This window comes from Alligator mississippiensis, chromosome 5, assembly GCF_030867095.1.
Source record: "Alligator mississippiensis isolate rAllMis1 chromosome 5, rAllMis1, whole genome shotgun sequence".
Taxonomy (NCBI): Eukaryota; Metazoa; Chordata; order Crocodylia; family Alligatoridae; genus Alligator; species Alligator mississippiensis.
In genome coordinates, this window is record NC_081828.1 from 79,438,942 (window position 1) to 79,459,118 (window position 20,177).

Here is a 20,177-nt window from a genome sequence, read left to right on the forward strand (position 1 = left end):
AAAGGGGGGAGGGGGAGTGCCATGAGAGGCATGCAAGCAAAGAACCCATAGGAACAAAAGGATCACAAAAGCTAAGAATCCATAGTCTCTTTTAAATCATACTTAATACAGTTCAGTTTATAGATGGTTTCTTATTCTGCAATTTCCCATTCAAACTTTAAAAAAAAATTCTGCCTGACAACAGCAATTCTGAAGTCAGCGATGTAGTGTCCAGGGAGGTGAGTGTGTTCTACCGCAGGCGTCTGTGTTTTTCAGATGTCAGATCAGTATTCATTCTTACACGTAGAGATCACCCTGCCCTGTCTGTCCAATGTTGACACTAGACTGGCATTGTAAGCAGGCAATGGCATAGATGACATTGGAGTTGTAGGTGAATGAACCTTGGATGTTGTACTCCTTGTTATTCAATCCAGCGATGATGTATTCTGCATTGATTTGGGGGCACAACAGGCACTTGGATCTATTACAAGGTCTGGTGCCTTGGTAAGGATAGGAGTTGTTGGGTTGTTTGAGAGAGACCATTTGATGTTGGGGGGCTGTCTGCAACCAGGACAGGTTTGTCCCCTATGGCTACCTTGAGACGGTCATCCTTTTCCAGGGGAGGTCATTAATGTTGTGTCAAAGATATGAACTTGACATTCACAAAAGGTTGTGTTCTCTCTATATATTTTATTTAGTCTATAAGGGTGCATGTCTACCTTGGTTTCATATTCAAATCTACGGAATGACTACACTGATATTAATGGTAGATCCTTTGGTCCTCAATGCAACTAACCCATGGCAAGCCACCCTTCCCTGTCCACACCAAAACCATTGACATTATGCTTTTTATTTTTTAGCATGCTGTTCTAAGACATATCCCAGGTTCTCTTGCAGAAAGCTTCTAGGAATCAGTCTGAGGTCTACTTCTTGTTTCTTCTGGGCAAAAGATAAGTGGGGTATAAAAAGGCAGGATGTCAAGAAAAGGATTGGTGATGGGGTACTTCCTGTGCTCAAGGCCTTCATGCCTGGCTGAGTTCTAAATATGCTACAGAGGGGCAGGGTTGATTTCATACACAAGAGTCATGCTGGACTGATGGTAACTGAGTATTGATGATCAGGTGTAGATGATCAGGCTGGCAGATGAATGCTTCCATGGCAGGAGGGAGTCCCCAATCACCACCAGCCATTGCTTCCTTTTGGCAGTAGTGGGCCCAATCCTCCCCACTCCCTCAGGGGTGCGTGGGTTGGCCTCTCCTGTCACTGGCATGGGCTCCTTCTCATCCAATGCCAAGGCTTCATAGCTGCTCTCCAGCTGGACAGCCAGAGGTCTGGAAAAGTAGTGTTATGTGTTGCCAGAGGTGACAAATTGCCATCTTTCATGTTCCAAAGTATCTATTTTCTGTGTCTTCCTATGCCTTCTCTGGCTGTCCCTCTTCCATGATGCTGGAGGTCTTTGTGCGTTGAGCCGATGAAGGCCCCATGTTTGTAGAACTTTTGAACCTAACCATTTCCTCCTGTGGCTCCCTTGCCTGATTCCTGAAAGAACTGACCAGGGGCACTGTTATCACCACTGTCTCCCAGATAGTGCTAACAGACTGTGAAAGCACAATTAACCCTTAAATGGAACATCAAATACAAATGCAAGACAACTCGGTGTCAAACTTTATTAATACAACAAGTATTATCTTAGCAGTTTCTATATTCAGCAAGAGAAAAACATTCAGTACAGTAATCGCACCCAATCCCAGATGTTACTTTGCTCAATAGAAACGATGGCCACTCAGTTCCTGGAGGCAAAGGGTACATCATGGACTGGGATGGTTCAGACAGGTGTTGAAGGCTAGACAACAACAGGTGTTGATGATGACAACAACAACTAACTTTATTGCTCCCCCCTTTTATGCTTTTCTTCAACTTCACCCTTTTGATGACTCTTTGCCTTCAGACTGGTCTTTCTTCAGTCAGCTTACTGTCCATCTTTTATCCTATTAACATATTCCTTTGTCTAACAGTCCCATCACAAGCACGCCTTTTTATTCGGCCTTTTTCCAGTGTCTTACTTTGGGCATTGTCCATTGGTCTTCCTTATAACCTTTCATTAATATATCCAATCCTCATCCATCTGATTTAGCTGATTAGTGCCAAGTTTAGTTAATTGAAGCTGGTAACAAGGCCATTGCTATGTTATGTTAAAATAACTTCTCATAGTGATTTAAAAAAAGATATAATATAATGAGCACCTACAAGCTCTACAAAAACACGTCAAAGCCAGCTAATAAAAAAAGTAAAAATTTAATAAGGATAAAACTTAAGCAATGATTAAATAAACTGCTACACCAGAAGGATGGGCTAGACCTGGAATTCTCAAGGCAGCTCTCAGAGGCAGTACACTTAAGGGACATGGTTGTCATGGGTGACCTAAACTACCCTGACATCCGCTGGGTAGAGCAATCAGCTAGATCTGATCATTCACGTAGGTTCTTAATCTGCATATAGGACCTTCACCTAACACAAGAAGTATATGCTAGGGGAAATGCCTTACTGGACTTGGTGTTTGCTACAAGGGATGACTTGGTGGGAGGTCTGCAGATACAGGGTAACCTAGGGGATAGGGACCACCAATTGTTGGAATTCACTATCCGGCAAAAGGTGGGAAAGATAACCAGTAGGGCAAAAGTGCTAGACTTCAGAAAGGCTAACTTCAATGAGCTCAAGAGATTAGTAAGAGAGGCACTGAAGGTCAAGAGCATTGGTGAGATGGGAGTCCAGGAAGGGTGGTCCTCAAGGGAATGATCCTTTGGGCACAGAAGAGAACAATCCCATTGCACATAAAACAGGGCAGAGGGGCCAAGAAACCCTCTTGGCTGAGCAGGGAAATCCAGGAAAGCCTAGGGGCAAAAAAAGAGGCATACAGACTGTGGAAGAAGCGGGTATCCACCAAGGAGGTGTATACCTACTTGGCTTGCACTTGCAGGGAGTCAGTTAGAAAAGGCCAAGGCAGCAATGGAACTCAGGCTGGTATAAAAAATTAAAGACAACAAAAAGTCCTTCTTCAGGTATATAGGGAGCAAAAAGAAGGCACATGGCAACATAGGACCCCTACAGGACAGACTAGGGCAATTGGTGACAGATAGGAGTGACCAAGCTGAGCTCTTCAATGAGTTTTTCACATCAGTATTCCTGAACACAGAAAAAGACATATCCATATCTCACAGTTGGATTATATACGGGCACAAGAGAGACACCAGCCCACCAACAGTTAGCGCCAACCTAGTGAAGGGACACTTGGAGGGGCTGGATGTGTTTAAGTCAGCAGGCCCAGATGATCTTCATCCAATGGTGCTGAGGGAATTAGCCAGTGTCATAGAAGAACCACTGGCAAGATTGTTTGAGCAGTCGTGGCACTCAGGACAAATCCCAAAGGACTGGAAAAGAGCCAATGTGGTCCCTATTTTCAAGAAAGGGAGGAAGGAGCATTTGGGTAACTATAAGCTGGTTAGTCTTACCTCTATCCTCAGAAAAGCCTTCAAAAAAATATTAAGGATCACATTTGTGGGAGTCCAGCAGGAAAAATATTTCTGAAGAGCAACCAGCATCGATTCATAGCAGGTAGATCCTGCCTGACTAACCTCATTGCTTTTTATGACCAGGTCACAAAATGCTTAGATGCAGGAGTTGAGGTAGATGTCATTTACTTGGATTTTAGAAAGGCCTTCAATAGTGTCTCATCCATTCTTATAAAAAAACTAAGCAGCTGTGTTGTAGATGATTACATGGTCGGGTGGGTGGCGAATTGGCTTATGGGATGCACCCAGAGAGTGGTGGTGGATGGGTTGGTATCAACCTGGAAAGATGTGGGCAGTGGGGTCCCCCAAGGTTTGATCCTTGGACCAGTGCAGAGGTGATACTTCCCCTCTGTGTGGCATTGGTAAGGATGCAGCTGGAGTACTGCATCCAGTTTTGGGCACCACACTTCAAGAAGGATGTGGATAACCTTGAGATGGTCCAGAGGAGGGCTACTTATATGTTAGGGGCCTGCAGTTAAGGCCCTACAAGAAGAGATCGAGGTACCTGGATCTCTTCAGCTTCTGCAAGAGAAGGTGATCTTGTGATGTCCTATATCTTGACTTTAAAAAAGCCTTTGATCTGGTATCCCATGATCACCTCTTGGCAAAACTGGCTAACTGCGGCCTTGACCTCACCACGATCCACTGGCTGGGGAATTGGCTCTGCGGCAAGACCCAGAGGGTGGTGGTTGACGGAAGTCAATTGTCGTGGTGCCCTGTGACCAGTGGGGTCCCTCAAGGCTCTGTCCTAGGGCCTTTACTTTTTAACATCTTCATCAATGAGGTAGACATTGGTGTCAGTAGTGGGCTGGCCAAGTTCGCTGACTACACCAAACTCTGGGGTAAAGCATCCACACCTGAGGACAGGAGGGTGATCCAGGCAGATCTTGATAAGCTCATGAAATGGGCAGATGAGAACCTGATGGTGTTTACCACCAAAAAATGCAAGGTTCTCCACCTTGGGAGGAAAAACCTGCAGCATACTTATAGGCCCGGCAGTGCTACGCTGGTTAGCACTACAGATGAAAGGGACTTGGGGGTCATGATTGACCACAAGATGAACATGAGCCTTCAATGTGATGCTGCGGCTAGTAAAGCAAGCGAAACGCAGGCTTGCGTCCATAGATGCTTCTTAAGCAAATCCCGGGACATCATTCTCCCATTGTACTCAGCCTTGGTGAGGCCGCAACTGGAGTACTGAGTCCAGTTTTGGGCCCCACAATTCAAAAAGAATGTGGAGAAGCTTGAGAGAGTGCAGAGGAGAGCCACGTGCATGATCAGAGGTCAGGAAAACAGACCTTATGATGAGAGGCTGAGAGCCATGGGACTCTTCAGCCTGGAAAAGGACAGGCTCAGGGGTGATCAGGTAGCCACCTTTAAGTTTTTTAGGGGTATTCACCAGGATCTGGGGGAACGTACATTCACCAGAACGCCCCAAGGGATGACAAGATTGAATGGTCACAAACTCCTTTGCGACTGTTTCAGGCTGGACATAAGGAAGAACTTCTTTACTGTCCGAACCCCCAAGGTTTGGAATAGACTGCCGCTGGAGGTGGTTCAAGCACCCACTTTGAATGCCTTCAAAACACTTTTGGATGTTTATCTTGCTGGGATCCTATGATCCCTGCTGACTTCCTGCCCCTCGGGCAGGGGCTGAACTCGATGATCCTCCGGGGTCCCTTCCAGCCCGAATGTCTATGAAATCTATGAAATTGTGGCTGTCTACAAATTTATTGGGGAACGGGAGGGGGCGGGGGCAGGCATCAAGGAACAGGAGATACTCTGGTTACCAGGGCACCCCTTGGGGTAACTAGAAACAATGGCCACAAACTGACAGAGAGCAGATTTAGAGTGCACGACAGGAAGAACTTCTTTATGGTAAGGGCAACCAGAATCTGGAATGGGCTTCCAAGGGAGGTGGTACTTTCCCTTACCCTGGAGGTCTTTAAGAGCAGACTGGACAAGCACTTGGCTGGGGTCATCTGACCCCAGCGCTCTTTCCTGCTCAAGGCAGGGGGTCAGACTCGATGGTCTACTGAGGTCCCTTCCAACCCTAAAAATCTATTAAATGCAGAAATAAGGCTAAATATAATCAATACTATAAGCAGGTTTAATTTCAAAGCATTAAACATAACAAGCTACCCTAACAGCACTTCTCACTCTGCAACCATTCCCCAACCTGGCTGTCCCTGGGAGGAACATTCAGGATGAAGCCCTTATAAAGCTGGACCATAACCTAGGTATATACGTATAATTTATCTTATCAGCCTCAGCGGTCAGTGGCAATGCCTAGACAGAGCCCACACAGGGACAGGCAGGGGCTTGGCCTTGTGATATCTTCCAGCTATCTTGCTGTTTCTCCTGCTAGCTCCTTCTTTCTCTTCTGCTATTTCCTGGAAAAAAAATTCCCTCTTCCTCTTTTACCTGTTTTCACTCAGCAAGTTTACAGTGAATGGCGAAAAAGAAAGTGTACAGGCAAATCCCTCACTTAATTCCCACTCAGTCTGCCCTGGTTGCTGTCCTGTTCTCTGGTCCTATGTCATAGAAAAGTAGGTCTGGAAAGGACATCAGGAAGTCATCTAGTCCAACGTCTTGTTCAAGGCAGGATCATGCCTATCTATATCATCCTGGACAAGTATCTGTCTAACTTGTTCTTAAAAACTTTGCAAACATTTCATGCACAAGTACCAGGCAAAATGACTAAAATGTAAAAAATGCACTAACCCATTAGCGACGTGTAGAGGGTGCACACGGGTGCACGTGTACCCCCTGAGCTTGGCAATGCACCCCATGCAAAAAGGTGTCACCTGTGGGCAGTTGTCACTCGCCACCTCTCCCTCACCACTGACACCACCGGCAGTGTCTCCAGGCAGTCCCCAATTGCCTCTGGCCACTGCCGACGCTGCCGGCTGTGTCTTTTGGGGGTTGCTGACCACTCGTCAGCACTCGCCACCTGCCCCCACCCTGCCACTGACAGCACTGCAGTTGCCTGCGGAAGCTCATCGCTCGCTGCTGCCATGCTTCTGCCACTGCCGCTGCCTGTGGGAGCTTGCCATGCCCCCCCCAGCCTCTGGGGGCATACGTTATTCATGCACTAACCTGCTACAGGTAAAGCAAGGGAACAAGGGCACTGTCAAAGTCCACCACTGCAAGAGCAGTAGTTGTTAAAGAAGCTTAAGAAGAATAGGAAGAGGATCCTGAGTGGAGGAGCAAGCCCCAGTAGCCAGGAACCTTTGACTTCATTTTAAATCCCAGTAGAATTAGCACGCCTTAGTTAAAATGCCAAACCTTGGCTGAAGCCAACACCCAATGCTTCTGAGGAAAGAGGAAAAAAAAAGAAAACAAAAACAAAGAGCCCCTCTGACACCTATCGCACCAGACAGGGAAAAAGTTCCTTCCTCATCCCATGTGGCAACAGCAAAGCCCAGCTGCAAGACATAACCAGAGAGCAGTCAGTCTGCAGTACAACTCCATGCATCACACATCCTGATTAGAGACCTAGAACGCCCCCTTTCTGTCATCCTGTTCCCTCCACAGACTTATTCCAGCACCTTTACTTTTCTTTCATAACCAAGCCAGTTATCACAGCAGTTCTCCTGCTGCTAAGCATGGTCTGATTTCCACTTAGCTGCAGAGCTCGTCCCATGTGTGGAGTCTCCTGGACTTTCTAACTGCTGCTCTTCACAGCCCACTCCAAGCATTGGTGCTCCCAAACTTGGGGTGTCCAACTTTGGTGCGACAGGCAGCGCCAGCATCCAGCCCCCAGGCTGCATAGACAATATATTGTGGGGGTGGTTCCCCAGGGCTTGTTCCACTGCATGGGCTACACCAACACAGCATGGCCCCCCACAGGCAACATGTGACTTCCCTGCCACACACGCCTCCTACAACCCCACAGGCCCTCCCTCACCATGTGGCAGTGGGAGATGCAGCTGCTGAGCCCATGAGCCACATGTTAAGTGCTTGCAGGCTACATGCAGCCCACAAGCAACAAGTTGGACAGCTCTGTCCTAAACCATCACTGACCAATACTTATCCAGCTTCTTGAAAATTTCCAATGCAAGCACTTCAAAACTTGACACTTGGCTCTCAACGATTTCTCTTCTGCAAATTCTGAAATAATCTTAGGTTAAAATCCAATGTGATGACAAAATATTTTACCTAAGGGCGTCTCTACACATGCTGCAGAGTTAGGGGTGGGACACTTTAATTAGAGTGGCTCCGAGAGCTGCTGTAATTCAAGCACCTGCAGTGTAATGTGTATTTAACATCCCACCCTTGAATTAAAGTTCATTCAACAAACTTTAGTTAAAGCTCCCCCACTGCCATTTTGAAGCGCAGGGAGGCTGAACAGATGTGATGTGGAGGCTGCTGAAGCACATTAATTAACACACTTCAGCAGACTCAATTAACTGAGTCTGCTCCAATGCATACTAATTAACAGGCATTGGAGCAGACGTCTGGCACATGTATAGGTGCCCTTAGAGACTAAAATATTGTGGGTAATCTGTTAAGACTTGGGGCTGAAGGACTCATTTAGGAAAGAGAGGTAGCTCCTAAAAAGGCACTTTTACTCAAAATTGAATTTACAATTCAGAGGTACCCCAAACTCATAAACACTACAATGACAACCAGGTGTATATAGTGTGAGAGAGATATAGAGAACCTTGATTTATGTAGATGGTGACTTCAGAGCAACTGATATTCAGCATGTTATGGAGGCTTGTGATTTACTTCTGGGCCAGATCCTGAAGTGTTTACTCAAATTATCACTTGAAGTGAAGGGGCCTTTTGCTTGAGTAAAGACCAATTCAAATCATTTGAAGAGCCTCTGGATTAAATCCACAGATCTCAGTATGTCAACTGATGGAAGTCATGGTGGTGGTAACTAGAATAGCACTTATCCCTTCAAAATTAAGGGCCAAGGAAATGCATAGGCCATAAGGAAGAGTGGACTAGTCCACAAGATTAGGGGGAGGGAAACTGCCTTCCTATAATATGCCTTCCCTCCAAAAACAATTCATTTTAGGTAGGTCTAGGTTACATGATGCAGAACAGCCTCAAACTATCAAAATCTGGATGTTCTTATTTTCATTTAAACGACGAATAGGAAGATTTTTGAAATCTCAAAGGATTTTCTTAGAAGAAGTTTAACATCTCTCTCCCTCCCATCTTCAGTGAGAACAGAAACAGGGTCCTCCCCATCATGTCCATCAAATAAGTATTAAAGGCTGGACCTTTTCCAACATACCTGCAAAGGAGAGGGAAGGGATAAAACTCCCCTTCAGGAATCTGTACTGGCTGTCAACATTGCAGGTCACAACACAAGCAGAGACAGAAACCTTTGTAGGGCTCCCACACAGGGGCACAGGGAGCATGTGGGCAAGAGCAAAGAATGAATGTAGACTAGATTTCACACTCAGCTATTTTTACTTGTGTTAGATGGCACTGTTACAATCTACCAGCTACAATCTTGTAGCTCCAAATTTGTGATTTCTTCCATGATGGACCGTTTACCTATCTATATTATCTACCTCTCTACCTATGTGAAAGGGTTAGCACAATCAAGAGCTTGGTTAGCAATAAAAATGACACAGACAATGAAATAAATGTAACATGGTAGAAATTATTTCATTTATTGTATCTTTTTAAAAAAAAAAAGTATTAAACCAGGGCAGTGTTCAAAGTAACAAAAAACAAACTGTTTCCAACAGCAGATGAACAATAATATGCTTTCATAACTGATATCTGAAAATGGTTACAAATACTTGTTTTCAATCCCTAGAAACAAATGCCCTATTCTAAGTCCACAATACTATTATTACAAAGTTTACCTCTCCAAACTTCTGGAGAAGACACTAGCAAGTAAATAAAAATGCATCTGTCTTAATAACCAGTATTTTAAAATGTAAGACAATAAAATAATTATTTACAAAAGTTTCAAGCAGTTTGTACACTTTTCTTTTTGTACAGATATTAGTTCATTTATTACTGGTTCCTACATTTACAGGATTGCACAAAATAAAGTATCATCTACATCATCTGCTATGTACAAGCTCCAGGTTAGAGCAGGAGGAAAAAAAGTATTCTGAGTTGTCTCACACACATACAAGGTCAAGTTGTATGCCCTTGAAAGCCTTGATAGTAGGTGAAGCTGCCTGCTTGCTTGTCTCAGAGCGGAATTTGGCTCATACTGTGCAAATTGACAACTCTGTAATTTTTGCAAAAATTACAAAGAAAAATAGAGCTCTCCCTTCTCTGGTTGATTTAAAGCAAATACTTAGACGTTTACTTTTGCAGCTGTTAAAATATCCTGCAACAGGTTTTGTTTCAAGAATGGAATCCACAAAACATGTCTGAGGCTTTTCATGATAGATTGAACACAGGGTGATGTGGAACAGCAGTGTCGGGCCTTGGAAAATGTCTTCAGAATCCAATGACTCATAGCTGTCAAAACAATGATTATTGTATTAACTTTCTTTTCCTACATTCTTTATTAGTTCAAAGCTTACTATAGAATCTTTTTGACATGCTATCATGAATTGTAATTTTTTTAAAGGCAAGATCAGGGTAGAAACTGCAAAGCATTCAATTTACAGAGGTTAGCACATCTGGTTATTATTATTATTTATGATGAAAAGTGGCAATCAACAGCAAGACCAATTTAAATTGCTTCAGACTGAAACATTTATTCAGTTAATAAAAAACAGATCACTCAGAGCAACTGATGTATAAATAACACTTGTCAAGTGCTTTTGAAATGAGCCATGCATTTTAGTGTAAATGATTCATAAAACTGTTTTAATAGCAATGGTGATTTTTCAACAGTGGTCAGCATTCTCAGAATTCCACTCCAGTATAGTCAGTAAGTTGTCTTCAGTTAGACTAGTGCTGAAAGTTTTCATAGAATCATAGAGAATGAGGGTTGGACCAACCCCCTACTCAAAGCAGGACCACCCCCAACTAGATCATCCCATCCCAACCAAGGCTTTCTCTAGCTGGGTCTTTAAAAACCTCCAAGGGTGGAGATTTCACCACCTCTCTGGGTAACTGGTTTAAGCACTTTATATTACTGTCCTAGTAAGAATGTTTTTCCTAATATCTAACCTAAACTTCCCTTGTTGCAACTTGAGACCATTGCTCCTTGTTATGTTATCTGTCTAGCTCCATCTTTGGAGCCACCCTTCAGGTAGTTGAATGCCGATATTAAATCACATCTCAGTCTTCCCTTCTCCAGACTAAATCCAGTTCCTTCAGCTTCTCCTTATAAGTCATGTGGCCTCAGACCCCTCATCATTTTTGTTGCCCTCTGCTGGACTCTCTCCAATTTGTCCACATCCGTTCTGTAGTGGGGGACCCAAAACTGGACACAGTAGTTCAGAGGGAGCCTCACCAGTGCTGAATAGAAGGGAATAATCACTTCCCTTGATATGCTGGCGACACACATACCAATGCAGCACAGTATGCCATTAGCTTTCTTGGCAACAAAGGCACACTGTTGGCTCATATTCGGCTTACTGTCCACTGTAACCCCCAAGTCTTTTTCTGCAGAGCTGCTGCTTAGCCAGTCGGTCCCCAGCCTGAAACATTTATTTAGACATTTCTTCCTAAATTAACCCTCAACAGGAACATGTATATCCACGCAGGAAAGCTATGTTACTGGCTTCATTTTTATAATCTAACAGAAATAACTACTTCAGCATATTTGCTCTAGGCTTTGCTCAGAGTGAGAGACAGGGGGACTGTAGCACTATTTGCTGAATTTCTCACCAATGCTGCCATTTTGCACTGACTAATTTTAACACCTGTTGGTGTATTTATGTGAAAACACAGCTGAGAATTCAACTTTGAAAGTGCAGATTTTGCATACATGAGGGAAAAGAACAAAATGAACTAGTTGATTAGGAGAAAAGGCTAACCCCCACAACTCCTGACAAACATACAAAACCCAACACTAAACTTAATATACAATAAGAGGCAGATGCTGGCTCTGTTCAATCTGCATCAAATGCAGCTCAGGAGTTAGAACTGGCCAGGAGCTCACTTACCTAGCTGTGTTCTTGTTCCTTATCTGAGACATTAAGGGTGTAGACAGAAGTGAAAATTTTCACCCAATCTGACCACAGAAATCAGTCTATAGCCACGACCAAACAACTGCACAGCTACAGACAGCTTAAAAAATGGCTGACTGGGTGAAAATCTGAACCCGTATTGCATGACAGTTCAGCTGAAGACATTTAAAAAAAAGAGCATCTTCTGTAACTTGTGTCTGCACTGCCTCCCAGCCAGTTGCTGTTTCAGAATGGGAGGAGGAAAAGGGAGCAGAGGGAGTTGGGTCTTGGATTATTTCACCCTCCAATGCCAGCTGGGGAACCCCTAGAATGAACTCCCTCTGCTCCCTTTCCCCACTTCCCATTATGACACAGGGACAGGCTGGCAGAGAGGAGGGGCCATGCAGGACCATGCAACCTACAGTCAGCAGTTAGATTCCCTTCCTTCCTGGAACCAACAGTGAACTTCTGTTTGTTCCAGGAGGTCGCTGTAATTCAGAACCCTCCCTGCAAAGCGTTCTCAGTTACAGTGGAGACCTGCACTTCTGTCTGCACCCTAAAAGGGCATTTATCCTGGGCCAGTTTTAGGTAGACTGTTGACAAACTTCAGTGGGGAACTCATTTTAAGAATTGATGGTGCTACTCCCTGAAAACCTCCGTTCTCTTTAGAAATCATGTAGAGAACCAATATTCAATAAGAATATGTCATTTTCAAGAAATAAATCGGATACTGATTTTAAAAAAAGATTTGTACTTTTATCGCTTTATTAAAACGTTATTAAAATCCCTAAAATTGTTATGGGAAAACTATTGGGAAATTGTTCCATTTCCCATGAAATGGAAATGACTTTGAAATTTCATTTTTCAAATGTTGATACAATTTCCCCTTTTACTGATTATTTATATAAAACACCTTACATCAGGGGTAGGCAACCCCCAGCATGGGTGTCAGAGCATAGCATGCAAAGGCATTTTGTGTGGCACGCACGCCTTGGGGTGGACAGTGGAGAAGGGAACAGGGCTGTACTGCCATAGCAAGAATCGGGCTCCCTTTGTGGCTCCCCCACCATCCGCTTGGCATGCCAATATCTTACAAGTCGAGGTCGTGAGTGCTTTGGCGCACTGCTCAAAAACATTGCCAACCCCTGCCTTACATGATCAATTCATTTATGCAACTGGCCTGCCATCCCCCCAGAAAAGCAAACTGCTATGGAATGGAGATATAGATATGAGAAAGATAACACTCAATGGAAAAATATGTGAATTATAAGGAGAAAGAAATAGTACTCCTCCATACCTATACCATCTCTTAGAAAACATTGTTAATAAGAGGAAATGCAATTAGCAATCAAAAGCTTGTCTATATGGTTAGAGCATGCAGATCAGTTTTGAGAAAGTCCCTCATGCCCCAATTTAATTGGTTATTTTAACTTAACATGGCAGCTTTAAGTCTTTTTTATTAGCTTGCTCATTTTAGTACAAGGATTGATCTGAGAAAACCAGCTACTTACTGAATTTATGCCTGTCAGTCAAACCATTGTTGAGAGGCCTAATACATGAGAGGTTTTGTTCTGACAGAAAAGGGAGGGAAATCTAATTAAAACCAACATCACTGTATAATAGGATAAGCTGACCGTACTATGTAGTCAACAGGCTTGTCAGAAGTAAGAGCTTGTTTTAATTTTGCTCATTTCAGACCTGAGCTATTCAGAATATATTTGAGCACACACAGGACTGATAGCTTGTGTGCATGTTATGGCCCAATATTCCAACATTTCACTTCATATACTGCAGGATAGGGTAGATGACTATGTACAAATCCTGATGGGCACACACCTATCTCCAGCTGTGCATTAGAAAGGCAGGGACATATATGCAACATCTGTAATTTTTTTTTTTTATCCCCACTGAAATCTGAAGGCTGCTCAGGGCCAAGAAAATCAGGATGCCATTAATGCCACTGGGGTAAATGTTTCAGGACAGACAAAAATAAAGCAACAAAGCTAACTGCTACAGGTATCAAGCACAAAGGGAATGAAGTGGTTGCTGAATAATCCTAGCTTTAGAAACACTTGCAGTTGACTTCCTGTTTGCTTCAGCTTTATAAGTTTTATTCTTTGTGAACCTCTCACAACCCTCTTGCCAGTGCTGGTAAAACACAATAAACCAGAAAGTGTTGGGTTCTAACTCTAATCTTTAGTGTGTATAACCAAGGCATATTCAAGACACTGAAGATGATGTGACGATTGTGCATCCTGTTGGGTTGTTCTCTCTTATAATTGACGATTTATTAGGTACTGTTGACCAACAGGCAACTCACTGATAGAAACATTGGCTCCAGATACTCCCTGGCACTCTGGTTTCTGGGAGGTGTGCAGTGGCTGTATATTGCCTCTGTCAGTCAGGGCAATTGTGAGGAACTGGTAAAACAATGTACTCCTTGTTCAGTGGTGCTAGATTATCTGAAGTGCCAGTCAAATGAAGTTTATCAGAAGAGACTGGGTGTTTAATTCTCAGGGGTTTCCACTCTGTTACCTGCCTGCAGCTGGAAATTCTACTATGAGAGCTACCAAAGGGGCTTCTTGCAGCAGGTGCCTGCTAGACACATAGAGCTGTCAATCCTAGACTGCTTATTAACTCCTGGTTTTAGGTAGCACCATCAGGATTTTGTAGCTCGTGTTATACTATCAAACAGCAGGATCCAATTGATTTATTCCTGGGCTCAGTAACAACTAACTGTGATGACAGCTTTTGGAACCTCAAGCTCATTAGCCATAACTGTGAATCATGGTCTAAAAAAAACACCTTTGTATTCAAACATAAGACTATGGGCCAAATCTTGCTCTCATTCATTCCTATGCCATCCCAATAAAATCATAATTGCAGGTGTAAACAAACCTGCAATTTCACAGCTTAAAGGAAATCAATAAATTGCACGGGTATAACTTGCCAACAGGATTTAACATTAGGAGTTCCCCAGAACTGAGCGCAAAGCCCCTAGGATCAGGGCCTGACAAGCAGTTTAGTTCAGCACTGCTAAACTGGTAAGACAATTGGTAATTGTGACACAAAAAAAATAATCAGTGATAACTTGTAGGTCTCACTGCTAAGTGAGATACTCACATCTGTGACGTATGGGCTGCTGTGCTTTGATCTAGGATTCTTCTCAGGTAGAGTGGGAGATGTGCACTGGGAAGGAGGTTTGGAGTCAGTGTTGGAAGCACCTTCATCCAAGAATGTCTCTGTAGGGAGTTGGGACAAGCCAAAATGGGCCGAGCTACTGAAGCCACTTACACTCTCACCTGATGTACACTGGGAGGACTCTGAACTCTCTGTGACTACACACAGGAAGAAAAAATATATGTAAGTTAGACACCATGGAGGCCAACAGTCCAACAGAAACTGCATTTACACACTAAAAGGAAACACATCTCTCAGTTTCCAGTATTTGAGTGTTGTAATTGATCAAAAATGAAAACTCTGCTTCCAGTGTGCCTATACCTTTATAAAGCCTCAGTTAGACCAATATTCTTTGATATATAAACATGCTTTAATAAAAAAAACAAGGTCCTCAAAGCTTTCTTTCCACTGCTGAGTATAAACATACAAACCCCTAGACTGAATGGTACTTAATGATGCTTGTGTGGCAAGCTGAAATCTGGAAGAAGGCTATGATTTCTTCGCTCCAAGGCAGTAAAGCAAACTAATCATAGGAGAAAGGCAGAGTCAGTGCAGTGATACAAGAGCCAGAGCTCCATTCAACTGGCATGTGCATTTAGAAAGTTCTGAACTTGAACAACTGGTGCCTCCTGAGACTGGGGGGGCACCATTTGTAGGCAGCAGCATCGGTGGTGAGTGGAGACTGCCCACAGATACTGGCAGTAATGTCGGTGCGGGGCAAGCAGGGATTGCCCACAGATGCTGGTGGTGTTGTCATTGGTGAGGCAGGGGGAGTGGTGAGTGGCAAGTAGTGACTGCCGGGAGATGCTGGCGGTGATGTTGGCAGCGAGGGGGGGGGCGGGTGGCGAGCGGTGACTGCCCGCAGAAGCTTTTGGCGGTGGTGGCCAATCTCACGGGGGGCACGTGCCCCCTCTACGAGTCACCTATGGTTCTGAAAACAAATTTAAACTAACTGTATCCTGGAGCATCCTGCCCCCAGTAACAGCTCTAGACAGCAGCAAAAGCTGGGGTGACTGCTACTAGAACTGGAAACATGGCTAACATGAGTGATATGGGAATACAGGCAACCCTCACCATTCACAGCGGATACGTTCTTGTATCCCCCGTGAATGGCGAAATCCACAAATAAGGCACTGCGTCATGAACACAGTGCCCCTGGTGGCTGGCAGGGGTGGGGGAAAGGCACGGCTGCGCCAGCAATGGCGGGAATGTAGCAGCGGCAACAGTGGGACCATGGCGGCAGCCCAACAACAGCAAGTGCAGAGCTCCCAAGGAGCTTCTTTAAGTGTATTTAAAATGCAGGGTTGGCATTTGTGAATATTTGAAACTGTGATTCCCAAACCTGTGAATAGCGAGGGTTTCCTGTACAATTTAGAAACAACATTCACAAAGCTCTCGCATAGCCAAACTGCTGCAACTGTCTGTCAAAATTTGAATTGTAACCTGAATGACCCACTATGTCAAAAATCCCTTCTCATCCAGAAGGTGAGGTATACTCACTCATTGAAGGTTGACTGCCAGTTTCCTGCTCCAGTTCATCCTCCTCAATGCAGGTTCTAATATCATATGACCAGTGGTAGAAGGGTGGTCCTAGCAAGCTTGGAGGAGATGGACTAGTGTACACGTGCAGGTTCAGTGATCCCAGAATGGAAGAGGAGGACTGGCTACTTGAGGAAGATGTACTACTGTTAGAGATGGTAGAATGTGGTCTCTTAAAAGGTGTGGAGTGGTCAAATGAAGAAACTGCTATAGATGCTCGAGATCTTGACTCTATAGAAAAAGAAAAAAAGGGAAAAAAAGAACCTCTGATTAGTTGGCAAGGACAAGGAGAATAAGAGAAAATGTGATTTTGAAAAAGAAATACACAAACTATATAATTACCACATACTTGATCACCTCCTTCTTTGAATTAAACATTAGTGAACTAATTAGGGAACTGCATTTTTCTCAGCCCTCTTGACATAGAAATCAAGTGAAGTTCTCAGGCTGTGTTTGCTAAATTCTCTGAACCTAACAAGATACAAAAAGCAAACTTCCTACAGGCAGAATCACTGATAAACAAGTAAGATCAGCTCTGGGAAAATGTTATATTTGATAGCCTTTTGTTTTTTAATCAGTAGGAAATTGTTAATGAAGACAACAATCCTAGTAGGCTGCTAAGTGAAAAAACAGAACAGCTAAGAAACATGAAAAGTAGACAATACCTGTTCCCTTCATGATATAATCTATTGCTCTATCGCTTATGGCTGCTTCACTGGGTTTGATATCCATGAAAGGTTTATTGCCTATTCCCATAGACACCATTTCTTGCATTCTGAGCTCTGAAGTGGAAGAAATGTACACGTTAGCAAAACCTCTGATGTAGAAATTTACCTACTCCTTGCTAGAGGGAAACACAATAGCAAAATAATCCAGTTCTGAAGCCAACCAGACATTGGAAACTTGAGTGAATCTGACTTTAAAAAAAAATAAAATAACTCATGGGTGTTGCTCTCTTTCACTAGCTCCCAGTCCAACCTCATCATCTTTATCACTGATTCTTTACCAGCTGTTTAAAACAGCATTTGCTTTTTGACCATCTTCTAACATTCTACAGGATTCCTTTGGGAGAAGAAACAGGATAATTGTTGTTTTCCCCATCAGTGATAGCGTAATATAGATTCAAACCATCACCATTTGCCAATCAAATACTCTGTAATTCAAAGTAGAGTTTGTACTCTCACTCCTGCTAAAATATAGCTCAGAGCATAGCACTGCACTCGAGTTTAGAACAAATCTCTGAAACTGAAGACTACAATCACCAGGGCAGCATATTTTAAGGTGAGTCAGGGCTACTTTGAGGCCAGTAGAGCAGATATCCTTTCAGTCTTGAGTTTGTCTGCAGACAATCTGCCTTTGTGAAAAAAAATCCTATTGTAGAAACAAATGTTTGTGCCAAAGAAGGACAGTACCTGGGCTGCGAGATTGTAAGATTGTTGTGGTGCTGTTTTACTAAGCATGCATCACAATCGGGCAGCATACTTCCCTCTCCACACCCTGTAGTTTCCTTTGTAGTTTGTCCACTGTGGGACATCAGTAGAGAGCTGTCTGCATGCTCAGTCCAGAGCAAACTCTGGTGGGCAGGGAAGACTTCTTGTATACTTGCTCGGTGGCTGGATGGGGCAGGGGACTGGTAATGCCTTTCAGTGTACCATTTTAAACCCTGTCCATACACTTAGCAAAAGAAAACCATCAATTATTGTGGACTGTTCAGTGTCATTTCTGAAAAAGTAGGGGAAGTTACAGGTCCATGTGGAAAGCAGCTGTTGTTACCAAAACCTCCATCATAGCTAACACTTATTGGGAGCTTTGTCTGTATCTCCAGCATAGGTGCTCCCTTTGGGACAGGGTCTATTGGGATCCTGTCCCAAAGAGAGACAGGGTTTTTTTTTTTGCTGCGGACAAGCAGAACTTCTGTTTCCAAGGCTATCAATTTGACAGCCTCCATGAGCATCCAGTGTGGGTGAAAAGGCTTAAAATCTCAAACCAATAAAAGGTCTTCATGAAGCGGGACAGAAATAGGATTTTCCAAGCCTTCATTATAGCAGAAAGGTCAAGTCCTCAAAAACTATGCTCAGGAGGTCTCACTCCTCACTGCCTATGTCTACTGCATCTGATTATCTTTCAAGCCTTTGCTTCCAGCAGCTGCACACAGATGATCCACATGTTGTAAACTGAATACAAAGTTTACTGTGGCTAACAGCCTCCTTTGGCTAAATGATTTAAACATGAGTGGATTTTTTTTTCTGTGTTGATAATTTTGGTGTCATTAATTGACTCCTAGTCTTCAGTATAAACAGAGTTATTTTTTCTCTAAATTGTGGGTTGGACTCCACGGAGCTGAATAGAAGGTGGGCAGTCCTGATTGGCATATCCAGGTCTCAGGCTGGTAGTATTAAAGGGACCACTGTCCTAAAAACCTAGTGGGAGAATAAAGCAGATCCAAGTGTACAGCTAGTTACCCTTTAAACAAGATGTGATTGTTGATGAGATGTTTACTGAACAGTAGAACCAAATTTAGACTGACTATACACACATGCAGCAGCTCTAAATAATGAAAATAAATAAAGATGTATGGGAATCGTTTCCTAGTAGAAAGACTGGGTCTTTCCCTAGCTTTGAAAGACCCAGCTCCCAGAGAAGACCCTGTTGATACAAGTCCCTCTTCTCCACAAGGGGAAAAAATGTTCTTAAAGCTGTAGCGTGAATGCATGGAATGCTGGCTCTATCCAGAGAGATTTAAAATGACTATCTCTTATCCCTCTTCCTTTGTTCCTATTTAGTCCTTTCATTTCAGCTCAGAGTTTATCATTGCTGCCAGGCCACTAAAAAACTTTCCTTTTGATGTGAATGAGGGGAATTCTGAAGTGAGGGTCCATAAAACAACAAACAAAGAAAAAAGAAAACAGCATCAAAGTGGTATGAGTTGCCCAATTAGTGTCCTAGTCTTAAATCTCATTACACTTACAGGTAGGATTCTATTGTTTTTGTCTAGGAACACATCCACTACCACCCCATCCTTCCACTGTTACTAGATTTTGTGCCCTAGGCTGCAATGATTGGGACCAGGACGAAAGGAACATGATATAGCACATCTGTACTAAACTAAGCCAAGTAGGATTTGGAAATTAAACATTTATCCTGCAAAACATAACAAATAGGGCATGTCTATTCACTTTCAGCAATGATCCTGAGTCTGCTGCAGAGAAACAAACCCTGTTCACTAACTCACTCAGAACTATCTTGAAATTTTTTTGAGCTCACGCGAAAAAGGGACAGGAGGCTGTGCAGCGTGGGCAGAATAAAAGCGAGTGGTCGCGGTTTGTTTCTTGACAAACCATCTTTGGTTCACCCTGGAAACAATACAGACACACTCATATACTTTCTTGAGAAGAAAACAGAAGAAAAAAAGTGATTTCCTATGTCAAACTGGAGGATTAAAAAATTAGCAACCACAAGTGCCTGAGATATTTTCCATTGGGGTCTATAACTTGAACAGCTTGGAATTGCCCCCCAAATTGGTTTTATTGAGCAGTGTGATAGTAACGTATAACACTAAATAGAGTTGAGAGCTTAGTTTGTATAAGCATGCGCAACAGCTTTCATATATACATTACTGACAGCACACAGAACAGAAGCTAAAGGATACTTTTAGATTTGCCAGGGTTTGCCTTGGTTAGGAGTTAAAGATGTATAAGACTAATAAGTCTAAATGCAGATTACACAAAACACTTGTCTGGGATTGTTTAGCTAGGGATGGGTCCTGCCTTGAGGCGGGGGCTTGAACTAGATGACCTCCTAAGGACCCTTCCAGCCCTAATGCTCAATGACTCTGTCAGTTCCAAAAAAAACAACCTAT

The 20,177-nt window shown here is 43.4% G+C and overlaps 1 protein-coding gene across 14 annotated transcripts in view; it reads right to left on the bottom strand.

Annotated features, from left to right (window-relative positions):
• Positions 1 to 9,154: 9,154 nt before the first annotated feature.
• The window catches only part of PLEKHG4B (pleckstrin homology and RhoGEF domain containing G4B), a 220,137-nt gene continuing 209,114 nt past the window's right edge, over positions 9,155 to 20,177 (bottom strand). For 13 of the 14 annotated variants that reach the window (XM_059728532.1, XM_019485552.2, XM_019485544.2 and 10 more), the window contains 5 exons: positions 16,984 to 17,100; positions 16,280 to 16,549; positions 14,723 to 14,937; positions 13,111 to 13,170; positions 9,155 to 9,995 (listed from right to left, as the gene is read on the bottom strand). In XM_059728532.1, coding sequence (XP_059584515.1) covers positions 13,129 to 13,170; positions 14,723 to 14,937; positions 16,280 to 16,549; positions 16,984 to 17,100 — 644 coding nt within the window. In that variant the 3' untranslated portion in view covers positions 9,155 to 9,995; positions 13,111 to 13,128. The remainder of the gene's footprint in view (positions 9,996 to 13,110; positions 13,171 to 14,722; positions 14,938 to 16,279; positions 16,550 to 16,983; positions 17,101 to 20,177) is intronic. The other variant, XM_059728530.1, reaches the window with a different exon arrangement.